This window comes from Gorilla gorilla, chromosome 10, assembly GCF_029281585.2.
Source record: "Gorilla gorilla gorilla isolate KB3781 chromosome 10, NHGRI_mGorGor1-v2.1_pri, whole genome shotgun sequence".
Lineage (NCBI taxonomy): Eukaryota > Metazoa > Chordata > Mammalia > Primates > Hominidae > Gorilla > Gorilla gorilla.
This window is the reverse complement of record NC_073234.2, coordinates 37,574,843-37,600,207: the sequence shown is the minus strand read 5'-3', so window position 1 is coordinate 37,600,207 and position 25,365 is coordinate 37,574,843. Positions and strand designations below refer to the sequence as shown.

General features: G+C 38.1%; 1 protein-coding gene across 4 annotated transcripts in view; it reads left to right on the top strand.

The window, feature by feature from the left end:
* The first annotated feature begins 7,500 nt into the window (after positions 1–7,500).
* The window catches only part of RXYLT1 (ribitol xylosyltransferase 1), a 29,692-nt gene continuing 11,827 nt past the window's right edge, over positions 7,501–25,365 (top strand). The window contains exons 1-4 of one of the 4 annotated variants that reach the window (XM_055358104.2): positions 8,686–8,804; positions 12,019–12,140; positions 12,608–12,710; positions 20,578–20,713. In XM_055358104.2, coding sequence (XP_055214079.1) covers positions 20,580–20,713 — 134 coding nt within the window. In that variant the 5' untranslated portion in view covers positions 8,686–8,804; positions 12,019–12,140; positions 12,608–12,710; positions 20,578–20,579. Of the gene's footprint in view, positions 7,761–8,648; positions 8,805–10,174; positions 10,339–12,018; positions 12,141–12,607; positions 12,711–20,577; positions 20,714–25,365 lie in introns of those variants that run through there. The other 3 variants (XM_004053494.5, XM_055358105.2, XM_019039392.3) reach the window with 3 other exon arrangements.

The window sequence follows — 25,365 nt, the reverse complement described above, 5'->3', positions numbered from 1 at the left end:
CTGGAGATTTCTCCCCACCAACAACCATCAACCAATCCATCAGTTCTTCAGCAGATACAAGCTGAGTGTCCTCCATTTCAATTCTGACAACATCTGGAGATAGCATCAGATCCCACAGGCTTAGGGCTCCGTTCCACAAGACTACTCCCCATTTCTCATGCCAACCGCAAGCTCTGGGTTGTTTTACCTGTGCGTCTAACCCACTGGCTATAAATCCAGGTTCCCACAACCACCTCCTCGAGTTTGACACATTTTCTAAAACAGCTCGTTATAACCCAGGGAAATACTTACTTTTATTAGTTTATTTTAAAGAATATTACAAGGGATACAGATGAAGACATGCATGGAGAAAGACATGTGGAAAGGGGCGTGGTGCTTTCCTGCCCTCTCTGGGGGTGCCACCCTCTAGGAACTTCTTCATGTTTAGCTATTCAGAAGCTCTCGAAACCCTGTCCATTAGAGATTTTATGAAAGTTTAATTACAGCCGGGTGTGGTGGCTCATGCCTGTTATCCCAGCACTCTGGGAGCCCGAGGTGAGTTGATTGCCTGAAGTCAGGAGTTCAAGACTAGCCTGGCCAACATGGTGAAACCCCAGCTCCACTAAAAATACAAAAATTAGGCAGGTATGGTGATGTGCACCTGTAATCCCTACTCAGGAGGCTAAGGCACGAGAATCGCTTGAACCCAGGAGGCGGAGGTTGCAGTAAGCCGAGATGGCACCACTGCACTCCAGCCTGGACAACAGAGTAAGAGTCCATCTGAAAGACAGAGAGAAAGAGAGAAAGAGAGAAAGAGAGAGAAAGCGAGAAAGTGAGAAAGTGAGAGAAAGAAAGAAAGAAAGAAGGAAATAAAGAAGGAAAAGAAAGAAAGAAAGAAAGAAAGAAAGAAAGAAAGAAAGAAAGAAAGAAAGAAAGAAAGAAAGAAAGGAAGGAAAGAAAGAGGAAGGAAGGAAGGAAGAAAGGAAGGAAGGAAAGAAACATAGGCATGATTGATTAAATTATTGACCATTGATCAACTTTACCTTCAGCCCCTCCCTCCTTTGTGGAGGTTATGGGGTGGAGAAGAAAGTTCCAACCTTCTATTCCTGCCTTGGTCTTTCCAGTGACCAGCACCTAACCTGAAGCTACCTAAGGGGCTACCAGCCACCAGTCATCTCATTAGCATTCAAAAAGACACTTATTCCAAGGATTTTAGTTGTATGCCAAGAAACTGGAGGTGGAAAATCAAACATACATGTCACAATATCACAGGAGACAAGTGAAGAATTTACTTCATTCAAAACTTTAATGTAGCGTAAAATAGATTTCTGTTTTATTTAAATCACTGGTATTTTGAGTCTCTGCTACACATAGCCAATCCTATTATAGAAAATCCAATAAAAGATATGCAAACTGTATGGATAAAATTACAAAGCTGTATTGAAAGACATTAAGTTGGACCTAAATACGATCTTACCATCCATTTCCTTCTGTGACTTACTTTTGTCAATCAATGTAATTTTTTTTCACATTTTTCTATTGATGTGCAAATTGGGAGCTGTGCCCTGGAGGATGTCACACACGGGAACAAGGAGACAAACACAATGGGGTTCCCTGTAGCATTGCTTGTATAAAATTAAATCAGGCACAGTTTTAGTGTCCATAAATAGAATTAAAAATTCAATATTATATAAAAAGTCAATTATTCCCCAAGTTATCCTATAAATGCAATAAAATGCTAATTACCGTTCATGAGTGTTTTTTAGTAAAACTCGACAAGCTAATTCTAAAATGTACAGGGAAATAAGAATAGCCAAGACAATTTTAAAAAATAAAATAAAAGAGCAAATTGGAGAGATTGTCCTTCCAAATATGAAGACTTATAAAGCTATAGTAACTAAGATAGTATGAAATTGAGACAAGAAAGGCAGAGAAGTCAGAGCTAGACTACATATACAAGAAAGCCTCATGTTGACAGATGAGGCACTGCTGATCAGTCATTAAAGGATGGCCTATCAATAATTGGTACTGGGATAATTTGTAATACATTTGGGTAGAATAACTCAATATTGTAACTTGATTCTACCCAAATTATTCTATAAATTTAATCCAATTTTAATTAAGATTCTAATAGGAATATGCAGGCATATTTTTCTTAAAGAATACATATATGCACACACACACCCATATATGCATACACACACCCCCAAACTGTAAAGGAAAAGACTGATAAATTTAGTTATGTTAAAATTTAAAATGTCTTTACAATAAAAGTAAATATAAATAAAATATGGTGGGGTGTGATGGTTCACGCCTGTAATCCCAGCACTTTGGGAGGCCAAGGTGGGTGGAGCTCAGGAGTTTGAGACCAGCCTGGCCAACATGGTGAAACTCCATCTCTACTAAATATACAAAAATTAGTCTGGTGTGGTGGCACACACCTGCAATCCCAGCTACTTGGGAGGCTGAAGCAGGAGAATCACTTGAACCTGGGAGGCACAGATTGCAGTGAGCTGAGACTGCACCACTGCACTCCCGCCTAGATGACAGAGCAAGACTCTGTCCAAAAAAATAAAAAATAAAAATAAGAAAAAATAAAAATATGTATACAAATAAAATAGACTAGCCAAAAATTGGAAGAATATACTTAATGTACATAAACAAATGATTGCTGTATAAAGTAAATAGAAATTCTACAATCAATAGTAAAAGATAAGAAACAAATAAAAAACTATACAAAACATAAAAACAGAGGATAAAAACAAAAAAAACAATAAATATATTAAAAGATACTGAACCTCATTATTAACCAGGGAAATGAAAATTACAATAATAAAAGTCCATTGCAGCCATCATATTGGTAAAAATTTTAAAGACTGATCTAACAAAATGTTTACTACTTGGTCATTAAAATATCACATACACTCTCTCCTATAATCTCTACTGGATCAAATAAAAAATCTAAATAGCAAAGAGTAAAAATATTGCACTTTCAGGATGCAGTCGTAAATTAATCAGTTTCTATGATTTCATTATTAAGAAGAAATGATAAAATGTTAAACCAACTGTCCAATTAATAAAGTTAGAGAAAAGATCAAACAAACAGGAAAACAGAAAAAACAAAATAATGAAAAATAATGCACAATCTAGTAACTGCCACATAGACAAACAAAACTGATAAATCCAAAGATAGCTGGAAGGAGAGGGGAAAACCAATAATAAAATCATACAATCAATTATAAAAGCTGAAAATGTCAATATAAAAACGAAAAACTCAAAAGAATAAAATTAGGAATGAAAGAAGGGATATATCTGAATGCTTTTTAATCCTAATGAGGTAAACTGGTTTCTTAGAAAATAAAAATTGCCAAAACAGACTTAAGTATTAATATTACAAGCAAGAATAAACCAAACGAGTGTTATTAAAGAACTATCTCAAAAAATAGTTCTAGGGCCAATGAATATTACTGAAAAGTGCAGTCAGACTTTTACAGACAGTATTTTCCATGCTATATAAACTGTTCAAGGACTGAAATGCTATCAACCCATTTGAGACAGCTAGCAATAATCCCGATATAAAATAAACATGGCAGAGTTTGTAAAAATAAAGATAAATCTCAGATTATTAAAGGTGCATTATTAATCAGATGTGTCTATTCTACTGGAAAAGAATAAATCTATCTGGGTGAGTTAAGTGAGTTAATAGAAATAAGAATGCATGAAGTTGATGGATTCACAGGAATATGTATAAGCCATCAAGATCTTGTGATGAAAAGTCAAAATTAGGAGAGGGAATACATCAAATATTTACATTCTTGCAACCACAAAAAATGAAGTGAGCAAAAAGCACAGAAAGACATCACCAAATGAGACTAAAAGAGGTTGAAAGGGCAATAACAAATGCTGGAGAAGTTATGGAGAAAAGGGAACCCTTGTACACTGTTGGTGGAAATGTAAATTAGTACAACCACTATGGAGAACAGTTTGGAGGTTCCTCAAAAAATTAAAAATAGAGCTACCATGGGAGTCAGCAATCCCATTCCTAGGTATATACTCAAAAGAAAGGAAATCAGTATATTGAAGAGATATCTGCACTCCCATGTTTATTGCAACACCACTATTCACAATAGCCAAGATTTGGAAGCAACCTAAATGTTCATCAACAGATGAATGGATAAAGAAAATGTGGTACATTTATACCACAGAGTGCTATTCAGCCATAAAAAAAGAATGAGAGCTTGCATTTTGCAACAACATGGATGAAAATGAAGGTCATTATGTTAAGTAAAGTAAGCCAAGTAGAGAAAGACCAACTTTGCGTGTTCTCACTTATTTGTGGGAGCTGCAGATTAAAGCAATTGAGGCCAGGCACAGTGGCTCACGCCTGTAATCCCAGCACTTTGAAAGGCCAAGGCAAGCTGATCAGTTGAGCCCAGGATCTTGAGACCCACCTGGGCAACATAATGAGAGCCTGTCTCTACTTTAAAAAATAAATAAATAAAACAATTGAACTCATGGAGATAGAAAGTAGAAGGATGACTACTAGAAGCTGTGAAGAGTAGTGGGGGCAGGTGGGGGAGGAGAGTGGGGGTGGTTAATGCAGACAAAAAACAGTAAGAAAGAATGAATAAGACCTAGTCTTTGCTAGCACAACAGGGTGACTATAGTCAAAAATAATTTAATTGTACATTTTAAAATAACTAAAAGAGTATAATTGCATTGTTTGTAACACAAAGGATGAATGGTTCAGTGGATGTATGCTCTATTTACTCTGATGGGATTATTACACATTGCATGCCTATATCAAAATAATCTCATGTAACCCATAAATATATACACCTACGATGTACTCACAAAATTTTTTTTTAATTTTTAAGAGGTTGAAATGCATTTATATCACTCCTGGGGCCTTTCAGTAGCCTCCTACCCCAAGTTGATGATAATATCATTAGAAAAACAGCATATGCAAATGAAGTCAGTGGTAAATGAGAGATGGAGTCACATGGGTTCAAGCTGTCTTGAATCACTCTCTGAGACTATCACCATGGTGGTACCCACTCATAAGGGCTTTTAGTAGTACAGAGTCCATAGACAACTATCACACTAGTTAAGGCTGGTGGATCACATGGAATACATAAACAAAATTGGTGATGAAATGTTACACCAATGATGAAACTGTGCATAGGGTTTAGAGGGTGTGGGGAAGGGGAAATAGGTGAGGCAAAGATTTACAGAGGAAGTGATGTTTGCACAGAATCTGTTTCTGCTCATCTGCTTCAATTTCACCTCAGAGTTGTTCTGTCTTTAACCTTCATCCTAGTTTCTGTTTGGTTGATTATTAGTATGTTGTTTGATTGATTGTTTAACGAAGGCGTTATAATTTGCTTACTATTTCCCAATGCCAATATATTTCTGTAGAGTTTTATTACTTATTTTTGTAAGCATTGTACTCACATGAAAAAGAAAAATATATCTTCTTAAGACTGATTCTTACAAATTTGAGATAGCAATAGTTTATAACTTACATGGCCAAACCCTGCTAGAAGTATCTTGCAAAGGGTTTGATACAAAAGCTTGGCCAAGCTGTGAAAAATCTCTCAAAGTAGTTAACACACTTCTTGAGTATTACTGGAAACTTGATAAACTAAGAAGAGAATTTTGACCAGGTATCACAAGAAATTTGTACTAGGGACTTCTAAGAATAAGCGTGTACTATTTCACAGTCAACTAGAAGAAGGCATTAGGACAGTAGGGCTATTTTCTCAATATCTTGTTGATTAATAGTTCTTCCCTTTGCAGACAGAGTAGAAAATTTCACCAAGTAAAGACTTTAGCCCTGCTTTAGTTTAATTCATCTCATATTCCTTTATTTCTATTCTTCCTCCCACATCTTTCCTTCTCAGGTCTGGTTCCCTATATGCGGAGCTTCAACCCCCAGAGGATATTTAACCTTGTCTCCCCCTCCACACTGCTGCATTCCCCACCACGTCTCTTTCCCTCCACCTGAAGAGATGAGAGCATATACAGAAAGTAGCTCCCAGCTGTAGCTCAACCATTAAACACCAAGAGAAAGGAAAATGAACTCTGCCAGACTTAGATCAATTAGAAGATTCCTTTGTAACCTAAATACATTTTTAAAAGCTTATCATCAAATTATGCAGTCATCTGCAGTTTGAGGTAAAACAACTCCTTCATTTTCATGGCCCTCTCCCCTATTCAAGATGACATCAACTGCATATTAGTTTTACCTTGTATGCATTTCTCAATAGTAAAACCATTAGTCAGTAGCATCTGAATGTACATTGATACAGTGGGTGTTTTGTAGTACTTATAAGGTAATTACTTCCTATCCTTAAATAATTGTCATTTCCACACACATAATAGGATAAACAACCATACAGTGTACATGAAACAACTGCCATCTCCCTGAGACACCAGAATAGCCTGTTAATCAAGGAAAGCTAAATTTATTAAATCCACTACAGTAAGGGAGGCCACACTTTGACAGAAGCTTGGCAGTCTCAGAAGGAGAAGGTTGGGGGTGATATTTATAGGATTTGGGGAGTCTGAGCAAAAATGATTTAAAACAGGTCTTTTGAGGCAGGGAACTGTTTGGGAGATTGGGTAAAGTGTTTGACCTAATAGTTTAGGGTCGGTACTAGAGTGACCAATTTTACTGATTTCCTAGGACTTTCCCAATTTTAGCACTAAAAATCCTCCAACTGGAGAATCCTTACAGTCCTGGGCAAACTGGGACCATTGGTCACCCTAATTAGCGGACACACTGTCACAAGACTGCTGGGTAATTTGAACAGTAGTACCAGATGCAACTGACAAAACATTGTAGCCCATCTTGCCAAGGCTGGACACAAAGTTTATTGAAGCATTCACATTTACAGCCTCTATTTGACAAAATATTGCATGCCTATGTGCGTTCAACTCACATAATAATAAAACTTAACTTTAAAAATATTTTTATTGCAGTAAGGTATATAAAACATGAGTTCTACATTTTAACTATTTCTATGCATACAAGTGAGTGGCATTAATTACATTCACAATGTTAAGCGACCATCCATCATCACTTAATGTTTTTAAAGGACGTTTATATTCACTCATCTATCAATGTAGTAGGCACTGTCCTAGGCGCTAGGGATTCCATGTAGAGCAAAAAACGTCACGGTCCATGCCTTCACATGGCCTTCATGGACCACCGCGGGTGTTCTTTTTCCCCCGAGTCTTTATATACTTGGGAAAAGTGGCCAGGGTTGAAAGGTGCAATGAGTACACGGCAGAGGTCAGAGAGGTTCCCACCCAGCCCGGCGTCTGGAAGCAGCGTGGGGTAGGGGCCGCTCCAGTACCCCCTCTTCCAGTGTCGAAGGTGGCCAGGCCCTCGGTCGGGTGGATGAGCCGCGACTGGAGGGGGCGGGGCCTGGGCGGGAGGAGGGCGGTGGGCGTGCCCGGGGCGGGGCTGTACCGGGCGCTGGGCGGAGGAGCCTTGGATGGGGACTGCCTGGAAACGGGCTGGGCCTGCGCCGGACGCCGCCGGTGTCGCGGATTCTCTTTCCGCCCGCTCCATGGCGGTGGATGCCTGACTGGAAGCCCGAGTGGGATGCGGCTGACGCGGAAGCGGCTCTGCTCGTTTCTTATCGCCCTGTACTGCCTATTCTCCCTCTACGCTGCCTACCACGTCTTCTTCGGGCGCCGCCGCCAGGCGCCGGCTGGGTCCCCGCGGGGCCTCAGGAAGGGGGCTGCCCCCGCGCGGGAGAGACGCGGCCGAGGTAGGACTGGGTCGGCGGCTTCCTTCCGGCTCTGCGCTCCTGGCTGGGGCTGCTGGGCGGCTGGGGCCGGGTCCCCGCACCCGGCTCTCAAGTCCGGGATTAGCCGCAGGGCCTGAGAAGCGCTTTGCCCCCTACAGCCTCTCGAGCCAGCCCTTGGCTCGGAATTGGAGAATGGTCCTCATTCTTACCCAGATCTCACATGCCTTCCCCGCTCCCGATCCCAGGGGGTGACAGGCGCGCACGCCTTTCAAACACGTGTTAAAATCCAAGACGTCGTCTCAAGTGCCAGAGATTTGCGGGAATGCTCCTGGAAGGCCTCAGAATCGCCGCAAGGTTTAAGACATCCGTTTCCATGTTGAAACAAAGCCCTCTCTAATCCTGCAGTGACCATAAGGCAGACTTTACCTCCAAATTCTGGTCCCCTGTCCTGTGTTTTAACTTGTGTTAAGATCAGACTCGGCTTTCTCTTTCCCTTTATTCAGAATTTTGCACGATGTATCTAAGACTGGTGAACACTACACTCTGAAGTCAGTTTTTTGTGCATAGGTTACCTGTATACAATGGATAAAAATAATTGCAAAAGTTAAGCCTGTAACTTGATACATATTATCCTGTTATTTTTAAAGGTTTTGTGTTGGGGAAGATAATTTTCCTGTCTCAAGGTAGCATTTTATTTCTAAGACTTTTCAGAGTAAAAAAAGTTCAGTAAAAAAATTGCTGATTTTCTTTTTTGTTTTCATTGTGTATTACCAGTTTAAATTCAGTTGCTCTATCTCTCAGAAATTAAAGTTAGGATGAAATTAGAACTAACACTTAATTTAAATGATTTGAATTTACCTACAACTGCAATAATACCTTACTGGTAAACACTTACTCTTTTTAAAACAGAACAGTCCACTTTGGAAAGTGAAGAATGGAATCCTTGGGAAGGAGATGAAAAAAATGAGCAACAACACAGATTTAAAACTAGCCTTCAAATATTAAATAAATCCACGAAAGGAAAAACAGACCTCAGTGTACAAATCTGGGGCAAAGCTGCCATTGGTAAGTTAATATGTAGAAGGAAGACATGTAAAAAGCATTATAAAATGTACTTTATTGATATGAAATTCATTTTAATATAATTTATTTCATAATTTGTTAATTAAGGCATCATGATATATTTTTTCGCTTTTTGTCAATAATTCCTTTCTCCTTCCAATTAGACAACATCTGTTTGTAAATGTACACACATACATATTCCACTGTTGGTCTTTAGCAGAGCACAGCTTCATTTATTGATACATTGAGTAGGCTGTATAGTGTCATTAGATTGCAATGCATATGTCAACTGAATTTTCATGAATCTGTGTATTTTTTGGACACTTGATACACAAGTATAAAATGTGGCCCCTGCCCTTGATGGCCAAACACATTTGGGAAACACTGAAGAGTACAAAGTTAAACAAGGTTCTTCATTGCAGGCCTTTCTCAAGAGCCTTTAATATGATAATGTTCATTGTATCAGCGAAGGAATATATTATAGTATGTAGTTGATTAAACTTGATTGACCACAGAAGCATTTTTGCTGTGAATATCATGAGAGTGTAGTGTTCTAAGATACATATTATGCTCAATTAGAGAATGGGGCCCTGAGGGTTTAAAGAGTCACAAAGAATTTAGTGACTTAGGAAGCGCTTTATGTGGCCTTTGAACATGAGTTGGGTTTATGTACAATAAGGCATATGGATAGAAAGTACCAGATGAAAGGAAAATGTACAGAGCATAGTGCTCTGCTCATGGTATTTCATAAATTTGTTCATACTTACATACAAGTATATATGCTGGAATATTACTACCAACCTCTAAATTTCAAGTACCTGAAACCAAGCCTTCAATCATCAAGTTCTAGCCATTATTTTTTAAATAAAGTCTCTAATATTGATTTCTTCTTTTAAATCTCAGATTTTCATTTCCAGACTTCTCTCTTTTCAATCTGATAAGTGCAAAGTGGCCAAGTGAATTTCATCAAATGCTACCTTTTTTTTTTTTTTAACACCTCTGCTAGCAGGAAAAATGCTACTTTCATCAGCCTATTCTCTAGACACAGTTATAAAATACCGCTATAGAAATTCTCATTCAAAAGGGGAGAAAAATTGAAGTAAAAAAGTGTCACTGGTCCAAGCAATTTTGAAATCTAAATTTCATCTAAATGGGCAGCTCCATTAGATGATATTGCAGGCCTAGGAATAATCTATGGGTTGTACAGCTTTGCCCTCTGGCATTTCAGCCACACTCTCGAAGTCATCTTTTCCTTTTTCATAAAAAGTAGCACAAGTTTGCAGCTTAGTAATTTTATCAGCCTGTTGACAGCTGGTAAAATTTTCAGAGCCCATCAGCCTTCTTTCATTGTGACCTCTTGCTGTCTTTTTTAGTCCAAGCTGGCAGTGTTTCTGCTCATAAAACATTCTGAAGAACCTTGTGGGCCTCCTGTGTATGTCACAGGATTCACTCCATTAGATGGGAAGCTCCTCTGCAGATCTTTTCTGAGTAATCCCATCTCCATTTCTGGCTTCTGCTGAGATGGCTGAGGAGACCTGTAAGTCACATGTATAATCTCTTCAAAGAGCCCTTTGTGTAAATGAATATTCAGATCTTCTGATCCTTCTGAGGCACTAGCAAAAGGTTGTGCAGCCACATCCTTGGTCTTGTTTCTGGAACACCCTTTTCAGGCAGCAAATCTAATTTTTCACATCTTTTGCAATCTTAATGGTCCGAGAATTTCCCAAATCATCAAATTCTGGTTCCCTTTTGCTTAACAGTTTTTCCTTCTATCTCTTTTTTCTTATATTTCACTAATCACCAAGAAGAAACCAGTCCACACCTTTCACTTTGCTTGGAACCCTCCAGCTAATTATTAAAGTTTATCACAAGTTCTGCTTTCCATGTAACTGCAGGATACAATCCAACTAAGCTTTTTACTGTTATATAACAAGGATCCTCATCCTTCCAGTTTCTAATAACACATTCCTGATTTTCTTCTGAGCCCTCACCAGCAATTTCTTTAATACGCATATTCTAGGCATGGCGTCTCACGCCCGTAATCCCAGCACTTTGGGAGGCTGAGGCCGGTGGATCACTTGAGGCCAGGAGTTCAAGACCAGCCTGGCCATCATGGTGAAACCCCGTCTCTACCAAAAATACAAAAATTAGCCAGACATCGTGGCACGTGCCTGTAATCCCAGCTACTCAGGAGGCTGAGGCAGGAGAACTGCTTGAACCCGGGAGGTGGAGGTTGCAGTGAGCCGAGATCATGCCACCTTACTCCAGCCTGGGCGACAGAGCAAGACTCTGTCTCAAAAAAAAAACACATTGCATATTCTTACCAACAATCTGCTTGTGATCATTTAGATATCCTCTAAGACAATACAGGTTTTCTCTACTCTGCCTCACTTTCTTGAGTCTTCACTAGCTGAGTCATTAACATCCATATTTCTATCTGCAGGTTATTCAAGGCAATCTAATCTAGGCTTTTTAAAATCATGTCCTCACAGTTCTCTCAGCCTTTCCCCATTACCCAATTTCAGAGACACTTCCACATTTTTAAGTATTTGTTACAGTAGCACCTCATTTCCAGGTACCATAATCTTAACTGTATAATCCATAGCGTCCTATTGCAGCCATAACAAATTACCACAAATGCAGTATCCTACCTTTCTGAAGGCAGAACTCTAAAATGTGTGGGGTCTGTGTTACTTTTTGAGGCTCTAGAGGAGAACCTGTTTCCTTACCATTTAGAGTTTCTAGCGGCTACCCATATTCCTTCATTTATGGCCCCACATCACTCTGACCTCTGCTTCTATCTTTATATATCCCTTGCCTCACTCTGACACTCCTGCCTCCCTTGTGTGAGGACTCTTGAGATTACATAGGACCCACCTAGATAATCTATAATAATCTCTTCACCTCAGCATCCTTAACTTAATCATATTTTTAAAGTGTCTTTTGCCATGTAAGGTAACATATTCATAGATTCTAAAGATTAGAATATGGACATCTTTGCTGGTGGGGCAGAGGGACATTATTCAACCCATCACATTTGGAAAGCGTTATCTAATTGGCCACATTTTAAACATGGTGGCTTGCGTTTCCTTTAGTACCAGGGTACAATGAGAATGGAACAAAAACCTCTTTGAGTGTAACCAAAACAGGGTGCACAGAGGTGGTGTATGGTCTCCATAGTGCCTCATTGAGTAACACTGCTCTCCTCTACTCTCAGAGCTTTCATTCAGGTGAAATCATGATAAAACATCAGGGGCTGCCATAAGGAGAAAAGATGCAATGACATTTGTCTATGAAGGGGATCATGCATTCAGGGATATGTGTTCAAGTGAGGAGGAGGTAATATCCCCTTGACATATTGAATGTATTAATATATGTAAATACATGAGCTCCTCTGGCTCCATTTGGCACAAAATGGCAACTCCCCCAATCTGTTATAAAAGCAGTTCTAACCACATAGTATAGTTTACTTTGTAATATAATACATTTCATTTCAGAATAAGACAGGTGGTAAAGATCCATATAAATTAGGGGTTTCTCAAATCTAGAGTAGGAGAGGTCTTTAATATTAACTCACATTTTGCCACATTTTACACACTAACAGCTTCTGAGCTCTGTCTCTCATTAGCTGCCATGTTGATGATTTGGAGCTGTTGCTTGATAGCACTGCCTGCCAACGGCCCAAAGGGGAGGCATTCTGGTTTTATAATCAAATGAGTAAAAGAACAGAACGTAAACTTGTCTCATGCACTAAAGTAGATGAGACAGTAAATTGTTTTGATTTTGTTTTTGTTGTTAATTACCAGGCTTGTATCTCTGGGAGCATATTTTTGAAGGCTTACTTGATCCCAGCGATGTGACTGCTCAATGGAGAGAAGGAAAGTCAATCGTAGGAAGAACACAGTACAGGTATTAGTTGTATTAGTTGTGCAACATTAACCTTTGATGTTTTGCTCTGCAATATTTTCTGTAAATACTAAAAGAAAAATAATAGGAAAATATATTTATAAAAATACTTCTATTTCAACTTGTAAAGAATAGAGAAGTAAATCTCATGAATATGTATTCATAATTAAGCTTACTTGGACCTTATGAAATTGTATATTACAGAATACTCCTTTTTGGAATCATATGTCTGTTTTATTTTTACCTAATTATATAGAAAAGTTCATACTCCACATCTTACAGCATTTGAATGGTGACAGCCATTTAAAACATTCTGTATCTTGGAGGAATAATATGTAAACCTAAAAGTATTTTCATTTTTCTCTTTCATGTAATAGTCATGTTCACTTCTTTTTTAAATATTTAGGTGATATCAAAGCTCTTGCTGTCACTTTGTAGATTTTTGTTTATTAAAACAAATTTGAAGAGTTCTATCAGGATTTATTTTTTATTTTAGATTTAATAAAGCCAATGTATTGCTTAGACTTTTTTGGCCTTTTTATATAACTCTTTTCTATGACTGCATATTTTCTGAGTGTTTTTAAGTATATTAGGATTATTTTATTTAGGAAAACTATAATTTTATCATATGAAATGCTATTTTATTAGATTTTGCTTTATTGAAATTAAAAATAAAAACATTATTTTTAAATGCTTATTTTATATAACAGTTGTATTATTGGGGGAAAATGTGAACTAAAGATTCTGCTTTCTATTGGAATTTCAGTCTTTTCTACAGAAATCAGGAAAGGAAAAGTTATAGTTAACCTCAGTTTTGTTCTAATTTTTACTACAGCTTTAATTCTTTATTTACTTTATATACACTTGGAAAGCAGTTTTATTGCATGTATCTTTTCGAAGTTACACTTAAAAAGTAAACAGGTTTTAAAAATTATCATTGGTAATGATTATTTTTCCTTTCATCTTCATGCTTCTGTTGATCTAATTCCATTCAAGAGCTTAAATAGACCTAAACTTACAATGGTTGGATTTGGGTGTGTGAAAGTAAATGTGTATTATGTGTATAAATCTAATATTTTGGTATTTGAAAAGTAAATGTGTGTTAGGAATATTAGTCTAATCCATAATATATAAAATTTTCAGAAAAGTTATTAAAAATTCATAAAGTTAGCATCTTTAAGGTTAAAATTATACATTGTTACTATAATAATAGTGAAAGATTTGAGCAAAGAACATTAACTCCCAAAAGAAAGCCAAATGTATCCTTTACTTCTGAAATATTTGTGGGAGATTTTACAGGCATCCTCTAGAGATACTGCGTGTTCAGTTCCACACCACTGCAGTCAAGCAAATATTGCAATAAAGCAAGTCATATGAATTTTTTTATTATCCAGTACATATGAAAGTTATGTTTATACTGTACTACAGTCTATTAAGTGTGTAATAGTATTATGCCTAAAAAAAAAATACGTACCTTAAGTGAAAAATACTTTATTGCTAAAAAATGCTAACAGTTATCTGAACCATCAGCAAGTCATCTTTTTGCTGGTGGAGGGTCTTGCCTCGATGTTGATGTCTCATCAGTGTATTGATGACTAATCAGGGTGGTGGTTGCTGAAGGCTGGGGTGGCTGTGGCAATTTCTTAAAATAAGACAACAATGAAGTTTGCCACATCAGTTGACTCTTCCTTCACAAAAGTTTTCTCTGTAGCACATGATGCTATTTGGTGGCATTTTTACCCATAGAACTTCTTTCAAAATTGGAGTCAATCCTAGGCCGGATGCAGTGGCTTATGCCTATAATCCCAGTACTTTGGGAGGCTGAGGTAGGTGGATCACTTGCTGTCAGGAGTTCGAGACCAACCTGGCTATCATCGTGAAACCCCGTCTCTACTAAAAATACAAAAATTGGCTGCGAGTGGCAGCACACACCTGTAATCCCAGCTACTTGGGAGGCTGAGGGAAAAGAATCCTTGAACCTGGTAGTCAGAGGATGCAGTGAGGTAAGATCATGCCACTGCCCTCCAACCCCGGGCAACAGAATGAGTCTCAAAGAAAAAAAAAAATTGGAGCCAGTCCTCTCAAACCCTACTGCTGCTTTATCAACTACATTTTTGGAATATTCTGAATCCTTTATTGTCACTTCATCAATGTTCACAACATTGTATCTTCACCAGAAGTAGATTCCATCTCAGGAAACCACTTTCTTTGCTCATTCATAAAAAGCAACTCCTCATCTGTTGAAGTTTTATCATGAGATTGAAGCAATTCAGTCACACCTTCAGGTTCCACTTCTAATTCTACTTTTCTTTCCATTTCTACCACATCTTCAGTGACTTCCTCCACTTAAATCTCGAACCCCTCAAAGTCATCCTTGAGGGTTTAAATCAGCTTCTTCCAAATTCCTTTTAATGTTGATGTTTTGACCTCGTCCCATGAATCATGAATGTTCATGGTATCTAGAATAATGAATCATCTCCAGAAGGTTTTCATTTACTTTGCCCAGATCCATCAGAGGAACCACTGTCTGTGGCAGCTATAGCCTTATGAAAAGTATTTCTTTTGTTGTTGTTGTTTGTTTTTTTTTTTTTTGAGACAGAGTCTTGTTCTGTCATCCAGGCTGGAGGGCAGTAGCGTAATCTCAGCTTCCTGCAACTTGCGCCCCTGGGTTCAAGTGATTCTCGTGCTTCAACATCCCAAGTAGCTGGAACTATGGGCATGCGCCACCACACCCAGCTAATTTTTGTATTTTTAGTGGAGATGGGGTTTCACCATGTTGGCCAGGTCTCCTGTCTCGGACTCCTGTCCCCAAGTGATCCACCCGCTTCAGCCTCCCAAAGTGCTAGGATTACAGGCGTGAGCCATCGTGTCTGGCCAAAAAGTATTTCTTAAATAAGACTTGAAAGTCAAAATTACTCCTTGATCCATGGGCTGCAGAATAGATATTTTGTTAGCAGGTATGAGGACATGAATCTCCTGTACATCTCCATCAGATCTCTTGGGTGACCAGGTGCATTGTCAATAAGCAGTAATATTTTGAAAGGAATCCTTTTTTCTGAGCAGTACTTCTCAATAGTAAGCTTAAAATATTCAGTAAACCATGCTGTGAACAGACATTGCTGTCATCTAGGCTTTTTTCCATTTATAGGGCACAGGCAGAGTAGATTTAGGATAGTTCTTAAAGGTCCTAGGATTTTCAGAATGATAAATGAGCATTGGCTTCAACTTAAAGTCACCCAGCTACATTTAGTCCCTAATAAGAGAATCAGCCTGTCCTTTGAAGCTTTGAAGCCAGGCATTGACTTCTCTCTAGCTATGAAAGTCCTAGATGTCATTTTCTGCTGATATAAAGCTGTTTCATCTGCATTGAAAATCTGTTGTCTAGTGTAGCCACCTTCATCAATGATCTTAGCTAAATTTTCTGGATAACTTGATACAGCTTCTACATTAGCACTTGCTGCTTCACGTTGCATTTTTATGTTATGGAGATGGCTTCTTTCCTTAAACCTCATGAATCAACCTCTGGCAACGTCAGACTTTTCTCCTGCAGCTTCCTCACCTTTCTCAACCTTCATAGAATTGAAAAGAGTGGAGGCCTTGCTCTGGATTAGGCTTTGGCTTAAGGGAATGTTGTGGCTGGTTTGATCCTCTATCCAGACTATTAAACCTTTCTCCATATGAGCAATAAGACTATTTCACCTTCACATCATTCATGTTGTTCACTGGAGTAGCACTTTTCATTTCCTTCAAGAACTTTTCCTTTGCATTCCCACCTTGACTGTTTGGCATAAGAGGCCTAGCTTTTAGCTTGCCTCAGCTTTTGACATGCCTTCCTCACTAAGCTTAACTATTTCTAGCTTTTGGTTGCAAGCTTCTCCAACCCACCTTATTTTATTGTTGTTGTTGTTGTCCTGTTTTGTTTTGTCTTAGGCTTTTAGCAGCCTGAAGCCATGGCTTTTAGTTTCTGTCTTTGGCAATAAGCAGAAAAGAGGGATAAGGAAGGGGTTTTACTGGCCCAACCAGAAACAGAAACTAAGAATCCATGCCTATATTCTCTCCCTTGGACACTCCTGAAAGTGAGAGACTTGCGACTCTTCCTTTCACCTAGAGGGCATTCATTATAGGGTTATTAATTATAGGGAACACTTAGAGGGCATTATAGGGTTAATAATTGGCCTAATAGTGTTGTGTCTCAGGGAATAGGGAGGCCCAAGGAGATGGGGAGAAATGGGGGAATACTGGTTGGTGGAGCAGTTAAACCACACACACAGCATTTATCTATTAAGTTTGCCATCAGATCTTGTGAGACTTATTCACTATCATGAGAACAGTACAAGAAAGACCTGCCCCCATGATTCAATTACGTCCCACCGGGCACCTCCCACAACATGTGGGAATTGTGGGAGCTACAGTTCAAGATGAGATTTGGGTGGGGACACAGCCAAACCATATCACCATCTCATAGTGAGCACATGCTGTTGGAAAATGGTACCAATAGAATTGGTTGACTGGGGATCACCACAAACTTTCAATTTGTAAAAAACTCTTTATTTGCAAAGTACAATAAAGTGAAGCACAATAAAATAAGGTGTGCTGGTATTACGGCCAAAGAGTAATACCGTTTCCTCTTAGGATTTAAGAGAACTATATTCAAGAAAGGTCACCATTGTATGAGATTTTTTTTAAACAGCTTATTAAAGTGTTAGGTTCATGAAAAGTAGCGTACATAATTTATCCAAAATTAATAAACTTTTATGCAATTGTAAGTCTTTGAGTTGAATCAACTACATGGGTACTAACTTAAGTGTTTCCACACATTCACCATCCTTATTTGACCAAAAGTGAATCAGAAGTAATGGCTCACCTTGAAGATATTGGAAGAATTTGTAAGTACTGTTAAGATACTTGTTGAAAATAAGTGTAAATATACCTTGTTTAAATAAACAAATGAGCTTATATCATTTAATTGTAGCCTAGAGACAATTCTAAGACAGAAGTAGAAAGGATATCATCAGTGTTGCAGGGCTCATCAGGCTCAGGAATGTTGATTTTCATCAACACATAGGCCCAAAGAATGAATTCCAGCATACCAAATAAATGATATAGAATGGAAAGAGAGCTGTCAGTCAGGCCATGTGTTTGTATTGGTTTGACTGACACATTCTTTCCATACAGGCAGGCTACAATTGATAACCAATTATTTGAGGGTTGATTACATAATGGAACCATATTTTGGGATTTAATTATATGTAGTGCTTTTAACTCTGTTTCAGAAAGAAAGACAGAAATATGACTCCTTGTTCACCACTGAATCAGTAACATCATCCATAGGCTGTGCTCAGAATATGAATGCATGAATACATACAGGGCAAACTGAACTTCTGGATGAGCCTGATGAAGCCCTGTCACCTCTGGGCAGTGTAGCACGTGACTCAGTTATTGAGAGTACAGACTCTGGAGCCAGACCATCTTAGTTCAAATTCTTTTATTTTTTTGAGACAGAGTCTTGCTCTGTCACCCAGGCTGGAGTGCAGTGGCGCAATCTCGGCTCACTGCAACCTCCACCTCCCGGGTTCAAACGATTCTCCTGCCTCAGCCTCCTGAGTAGCTGGGAGTACAGGCGCCCATCACCACGCCCAACTAACTGACCTCATGATCCACCTGCCTTGGCCTCCAAAAGTGCTGGGATTACAGGTGTGAGCCACCGCGCCTAGCCTAGTTCAAATTCTTGTTCTGTTACTTTGCTGTCTGACCTTGGGCAAGTTTCTTAACCTCTCTGTTTCAGTTTCCTCACATTTAAGGCAAGTAGTAGTTCATATTTCACAGGATTATTCCAAAGATTAAATGTGTTAATAAATTACAGGGCTTAGAATAGTATCTAACACACAGTAATCACTATAGAAGTCTTGTTGCTATTTTATTTTAGTGTTCCTTAACTAAGTACTGCAACATCTTCCTACAAGCAGTTCTCCTTTTTCTGTTTCCATTACTGTCTCTTACCCCTCCGTCATGTACCTGCCCACAAATGCCTTATTGATACATTCTTTATATTAATATGTTCAATTAAGTTTTAAGCTAGCCTGAGACCCATTCTGTCTCTTGAAGGAACTTTGCCTACCACTACTCATAGCCATCATATATTGATTTATAGTTTAATCTCATAGGACAATTTTATTTTTAATTTCTTAAGAGGAACCTTGATTCTGCTCATCGTGGCTTTTGCTCATCCCCCAAAGACTGCCTTCAGAATCCTATCATTTCTATGTATAGTCATTACCACAGGCTATATAAATGTCTACCCATTTGGTAAAACAAAAGGTAGATCATAAATTATTAATTGTTATCAAGATTCGATTATAACATCTTCAGTGAGCATCTGCTACTTATGAAAGAGTTGAACTTATTTCCAAAGATCATGATAGAATAAAACATGTCAGATGGCATTTTTAGAATTTCCAGACATTACTTTTGTAAGAAGTTAGCTCACTATGAATGAAAGCATTTATAGATAACGTTAATGGTTACTGACATGACGTTTATTTAGGTCAAATGCTGGAGCATAAATCAATGCAGATCCCAAATAAAATTTTCATTGGTAAACAAAGACAAAACAGTTTTTCAAAATGCCGCATTTATTCTTTTAATTTTAAAATATCCTTTAAAAAATAGTAGTGATAGTGATGGCCCATGCTTATAAAGAGCTTACTATGCGCCAAACAGTTCTATACACTTAATAACTTTTAATTTGTTGAATCCTTACCACAACCCTATGAAGTATCATTGTTTACATTTTGCAAGTTAGGAAACTAAGACAAAAGAGATTAAATAACTTCCCCACAACTGCAAACTAGTAATTATAACAAATAACATCTAACATTTACATAGCTCTTACTATGTGTGAGACACTATTCTCAGTGCTCACAAGCATCCATGAGGCAGGTACTGTGCTTACCTCGTTTGAGCACTGAAAGGCTAAGTACCTGGCCTAAGGTTACATACTTCTAATTAGTGAGTAAAGCCAAAAGTCAAGCACTACACTCTTGACTAAGGGACTATTTTGAGTAAGAGGCAGTCAGGGGATTTTTATTTTTAATGTCTTAAGAAGTTGGTGATTCTGTATTGGTCCCTAAAGATCATTTTCAGTTTTTTGTAGTAAATGGAATCTTGAAATCTAAGAACTGATGAGCTAAGCAGTGTCCTAGAGTAGCAACTCTGAGTTCACACCTTATCCAGTGTAATATTAGAAACCTTGTTTTAAAAATGCACTATTTTGATATATTTTTGGTTTGACAGAAGACAGCTGCTGAAACTCTTTCTCTCTCATCACTCCTGTTCAGCCGATGTCTCACCCAAGCCCATGTAGTCAACATAAAGAAATGAGAAATTGCCAGCTCTTGGCTTTTATGCCTCTTCAAAGATTAATGAGCATTCAGGCTGCTTAGAAGGCATCCAGCTGTGGGTGAGATTGGCTTCCAGCCTGGCAGAGTAAACACTGAGGCCCGCAGTCTTGTCCCAGCTCTGCTGCTGGCGTGCTATGAGATTTCCCAGCCATCTGGGGTCTTATTGTCTTATTTTAAAATGGAAAGAATCCTGAGTCAACAGCAATATATGAAGTGGTTGCTGTGTTCCAGGGGCTTTTACAGATATTAGCTCAGTGAATTTTAATCCTCAGAACCACCCTGTGCAGCTGGTGGTATTACTCCCATTTTGCAATGAAAACCTTGATGTTCTGAGAGATTAAATGACTAGTAAAGATGGGATTGAACCATGGTCCTCCCTTTAACATGATAGATTAGTCCACATCATCTACAAGTCACCTCCAATATTAAGTATATTCAATTCTATAATTTCATGTTGAATTCTTTTTAAGAGATGGGGGTCTTGCTATGTTGCCCAGACTGGAGTGCGGTGACTGTTCACAGACAAGATCATAGCATACTACAGCCTCTAACTCCTGGGCTCAAGAGATCCTCCTGCCCCAGCCTTCTGAGTAGCTGGGAATATAGGTATGCAACACTGGCCTGGCATCATTCTGAATTCTTAAATGGGGTAATTTTTAGAAATTCTTATCTATGCTTTGGGTCTAGACTTTTTTTCCTAATCTGCTACAACCCAGTTATAACCTCATCTTGACTTTTAAATGTTTTTAGATTTTAATATCCTCTTTATAGTAATTTAATTACAATTTTGCCATAATCCCTGTTAACTATGATTTAACTTTTGCACATCTAATGTGCCCAATTCTCGATTATCTTTTAATGTTTTTAATTTTTTTAATCGTGTGATTTTTCAGGGTTATGTTTACTACTTAGTGAATTTTAGGCACAGGGTGCACAGTGCATGTATATACTTGAAGGGTTCTCTGATGCTTTTGCTTACACAAACTAAATTAATAGCCCCCTTCTGCTATACTCATAATTATGAAAAAAAGAGTGAAGTGCTGCAATAAAAGCATACCTGATGCATGAAATTATAATAGAAGCAAATAAAAAAGAAAGCTTTTTCTCCCCTAAATTAATATATAATATTTCTACAATAGAAATTCATCTCTTGGTGATACATTTAGGAGATTTTATATACTTAGGAAACTAAAATTGCCTTTAGCTACAGGTAAGCTGCCTAAATAGTAGTAGAAATGGAGAGAAGTGGGGTGGAAAACAAATATTTATGACCAAAAGGAATAAAAACTTAGCTGTCTTTGAAAAGATAAATTTGATTCACATAGGATAGTATTATATTATTTTCTCTTCAGAACACAATTTGTCATAGAATGGATCATAGTCTGAATGAACACTGAATAATTTTTTTAGGTTAATCGCCCTTACCTAAAAAGAACTTTGGGATACATAAAAATTAGAACATCAAGTAAACAACTTCTTACAATACTGAAGCCTACTTAATAAGAGAAATGCCATTGCTTGAATCAGCCATCGGCTGATGACTCATCTCTTAAAGTAGGCCTCAACTACCGAGCAAAGACATCCTTGCTTGGAGGGTTATGTATAATATAAGAGAAAGGAGGTTGCCATCTTGTAGCCTTTAAGTGGTAACTTTTCGTGTTATTGGTACACTCCAGTAGGATTCTCTGGGGCCAGCTAAATCCACCCGGCATGAATTTCAAAATGCCCCATCATAAGGTAGTCTATTCACAGTTGGAGGTCCAGCCCTTACTCCCATTTCCTCTCTCTATTGATGTGTAGCTGTTGTAGGACACTCAGATCTCTATTATAGTCCACTCTGGTCTGTTCATTACCCAAGGAAATGGTTTCTCCACAGTTCTTGTTCTCAGTTTCTTACTAAGTTGTCAGTCACATTGCTTGAAACTTTGACCACCAAAATATCATTGCTCCCTAGCTTTGGAAAATGTATTTATAATTCTTCAAAAATTAAAATATTAAATAAATTGAGAGATCTATTAATTCATTTCTACCAAATAATTGTTGAGCACCTCCTAATGTTTAATTTCTCCTTTCCTCCTTCCTAGTCTACGGAAATGGGCATTAGTGTCTCCTTGCAAACTCAGACAAACTAATAGCTGAAGGGGGTAGTGGATTTATTTATAAAGTTATTAATTTATGTACTGCTTGGAGCAACAAAAGTAGTATCTTATTCCTAAAGGGCCTTTCGACCAGGCATGGTGGCTCACTCCCATAATCCCAGCACTTTGGGAGGCCAAGGCAGCAGGATCACTTGAGCCTAGGAGTTTGAGGTCAGCCTGAGCAACATAGTGAAACCCCATGATTTTTCATTAAAAAAAAAAATTAAAAATAAAACAGAGGGCCTTTCCATAGTTTTCATTGTAGTAGAATAAATAAATATCTAATTTGTCAGCAAAATATGTGAAAGCAAGATCTTATGATAACCTCACCTGGGAAGTAAGAAATATATGTATTTTGGTATGTTAATGTATGGGTGATAGAACAAGCTGCAGAGGAGACTAAGAATTTATTTTTAAAATATCAAAATATAGGCTGGGCATGGTAGCTCCTGCCTGTAATCCCAGCACTTTGGGAGGCCAAAGTAGGCAGATCGTTTTGAGCTCAGGAGTTTGAGACCAGCCTAGGCAACATGGCGAAACTGTATCTCTACAAAAAACACAAAAATTAGCGCCTGTCATCCCAGGTACTTGCGGGGCTGAGGTGGAAGGATAGCTTGAGCCTGGGAGGTCAAGGCTGCAAGTGAGCTGTGATCACGTGACTGCATTCCTGCCTGGGCGACAGTGAGACCCTGTGTCAAAAAAAAAAAAAAAAGAAGAAGAAGGGCCAGGCATAGTGGCTCACGCCTGGAATCCCAGCAGTTTGGGAGGCTGAGGTAGGAGGATTGCTTGAGCCCAGGAATTCAAGACCAGCCTAGGAAATATGGTGAAACCCTGTCTCTACGAAAAACACAAAAACTTCGTGCATGGCAGCACAAACCTGTAGTCCCAGCTACTAGGGAGGATCACTTGAGCCTGCGAGGTCAAGGCTGCAGTGAGCCTAGATCACACCACTGCACTCCAGCCAGTGACAGAGCAAGACCCTGTCTCAAAAAAAAAAAAAAAAAAAAAGTATTAAAATATAAAAGTTGGGCTATTTCTGTGTTTATAACACCTTTCCTTAATGAGGTGAATTTATAGGCTGTGTCATTCAAAATGTATAATAATTGAACCCAATATTAAATATAACACCAGGCTCATTTCTCCTCTATTTGAGCATTTATCTCTATGAACTTTAATCTATAGCCATTTAAACTGCTAATATTTAAATATACCCAAATTATTTCCTGTAAAATTATGGGAAATTATTGCTTTTTAATGTTTTAATTTTTTAACTTGTTCTTTTTGAAATAATTTTAGACTTAACAAAAATATTGTAAAAATTGTACCAAAAAAATCCATTATACCTTTCATCCAGATTCCTCAAATGCTAACATCTTACGTAATTATCGTATAATTATTTTTTTCAGGAAAATAACATTGATACAAAACTGTTATCTAATTTACAGATACACACATTCCCACTACTGTCCGTTTTCTGGCCCAGTTTCCAATCCAGAATCACACGGTGTGCTTGGTTTCATATCTCTTTGGCTTCAGCCAGTCTGTGACAGTTTCTCAGTCTTTGTTGACCTTGTGACTTATGAAGAGTACTGCCCATGTATTTTGTAGAATGTCCTTTAGTTTGGGTTTGTCTGATGTTTCCTTACAGTTCAGTTCAGGTTATGTATTTTGGTTCCGAATACCTCAGAAACAACATCGTGTCATCCTCAGTGTGTCATATTTGTTCCTGTTACTGATTATGTTAACTTTGATCACTTGGCTATGGTGCAGTCTGCCTAGTTTGTTCACTGTAAAGTTACTGTTTTTTTCCATTGCGATATTTACTAGGAGATTCTCTGGGACCATGTAGATAACCTGTTTTTCAATATGATTACAAGGTCCCAGAGTATCTCCCTTTCACCCACAAATGTTAACATCCATATAAATACCCAAAGACAAATAAAGAGATAAATGCCATTCATTGAATCAGTCATCAGCTGATTATTCATCTCTTAAATTAGGCCTCATCTTCAGAGCAAGGAGTAAAATGTTTTTTAGTCTTAAACGTTTTGATTTCAAGAAACAAAAGTAAAAGGAGCACATCATTTGAATATGATGAATTATTTTGGAACAAAGAATTAAATTGTTTGTTATATGCAAATAAATACATAAAAAACAACCAAGAAAACCTCAAAAATCCCCAGAATCACTGGATAAAAATTTAAAAATAAAGAAAGTGCAATCCCAATAAGACTTTAATGTTGACCATTCATTAGGAAAAAAGCCTACTGCAATAGTCCTGTCAATAAAAAAAAGAAGAAATTGAGAAAATAAAAAAGCCAACTATTAGAAGAATTTAGGGCCTAAAGAAAATTATATTTCTTTTTCTTTTTTTTTTTTTTTTGAGACAGAGTCTTGCTCTGTCATCCAGGCTGGAGAGCAGTGGCACAATCTTGGCTCACTGCAACCTCCACCTCCTAGGTTCAAGCAATTCTCCTGCCTCAGCCTCCCAAGTAGCTGGGATTACAGGCACCTGCCACCATGCCCAGCTAATTTTTGTATTTTTAGTAGAAATGGGGTTTCACCATGTTGGCCAGGCTGGTCTCGAACTCCTGACCTCAGGTGATCCACCTGCCTCAGCCTCCCAAAGTGCTGGGATTACAGGAGTGAGCCACCATGCCCAGCCTCATAAATTATTTTCATACCATATAGAAAGCATAATGATAAGAATATGCATACTCTACCATGTTTATTGTTATGGAAATACAGAAGAAAGGCAATTAACTCAATCTAAGTAGAGTTAGGGGTGTGGGGCCTATGAACAAATGTTTTCTAAAGGAGGTGATAGCTGAGCAGTCTTTAAAATGAGCAGAAGTTAGCAAGGCAGAAAAAAGATTATGTTCCCAGCAGAAGTGACATCAGAGGTTCATAAGTGATAAACTTGGGTTTATGCATGGAATTGCAAACCAATCAATATTCCTAGAGCATGAAGAAAAGGTAAGGTAGCTGAGATGGGGAGGATTGAGCAAGGACCAGATCATGGTGGGCCTTGTATGTACCACATTAAGGCTCTTGGACTTTATTCTAGGGTAGTGAAAAGCAATTGAGGATGATTAAGCAGGATAGTGGTATTGTCATGTG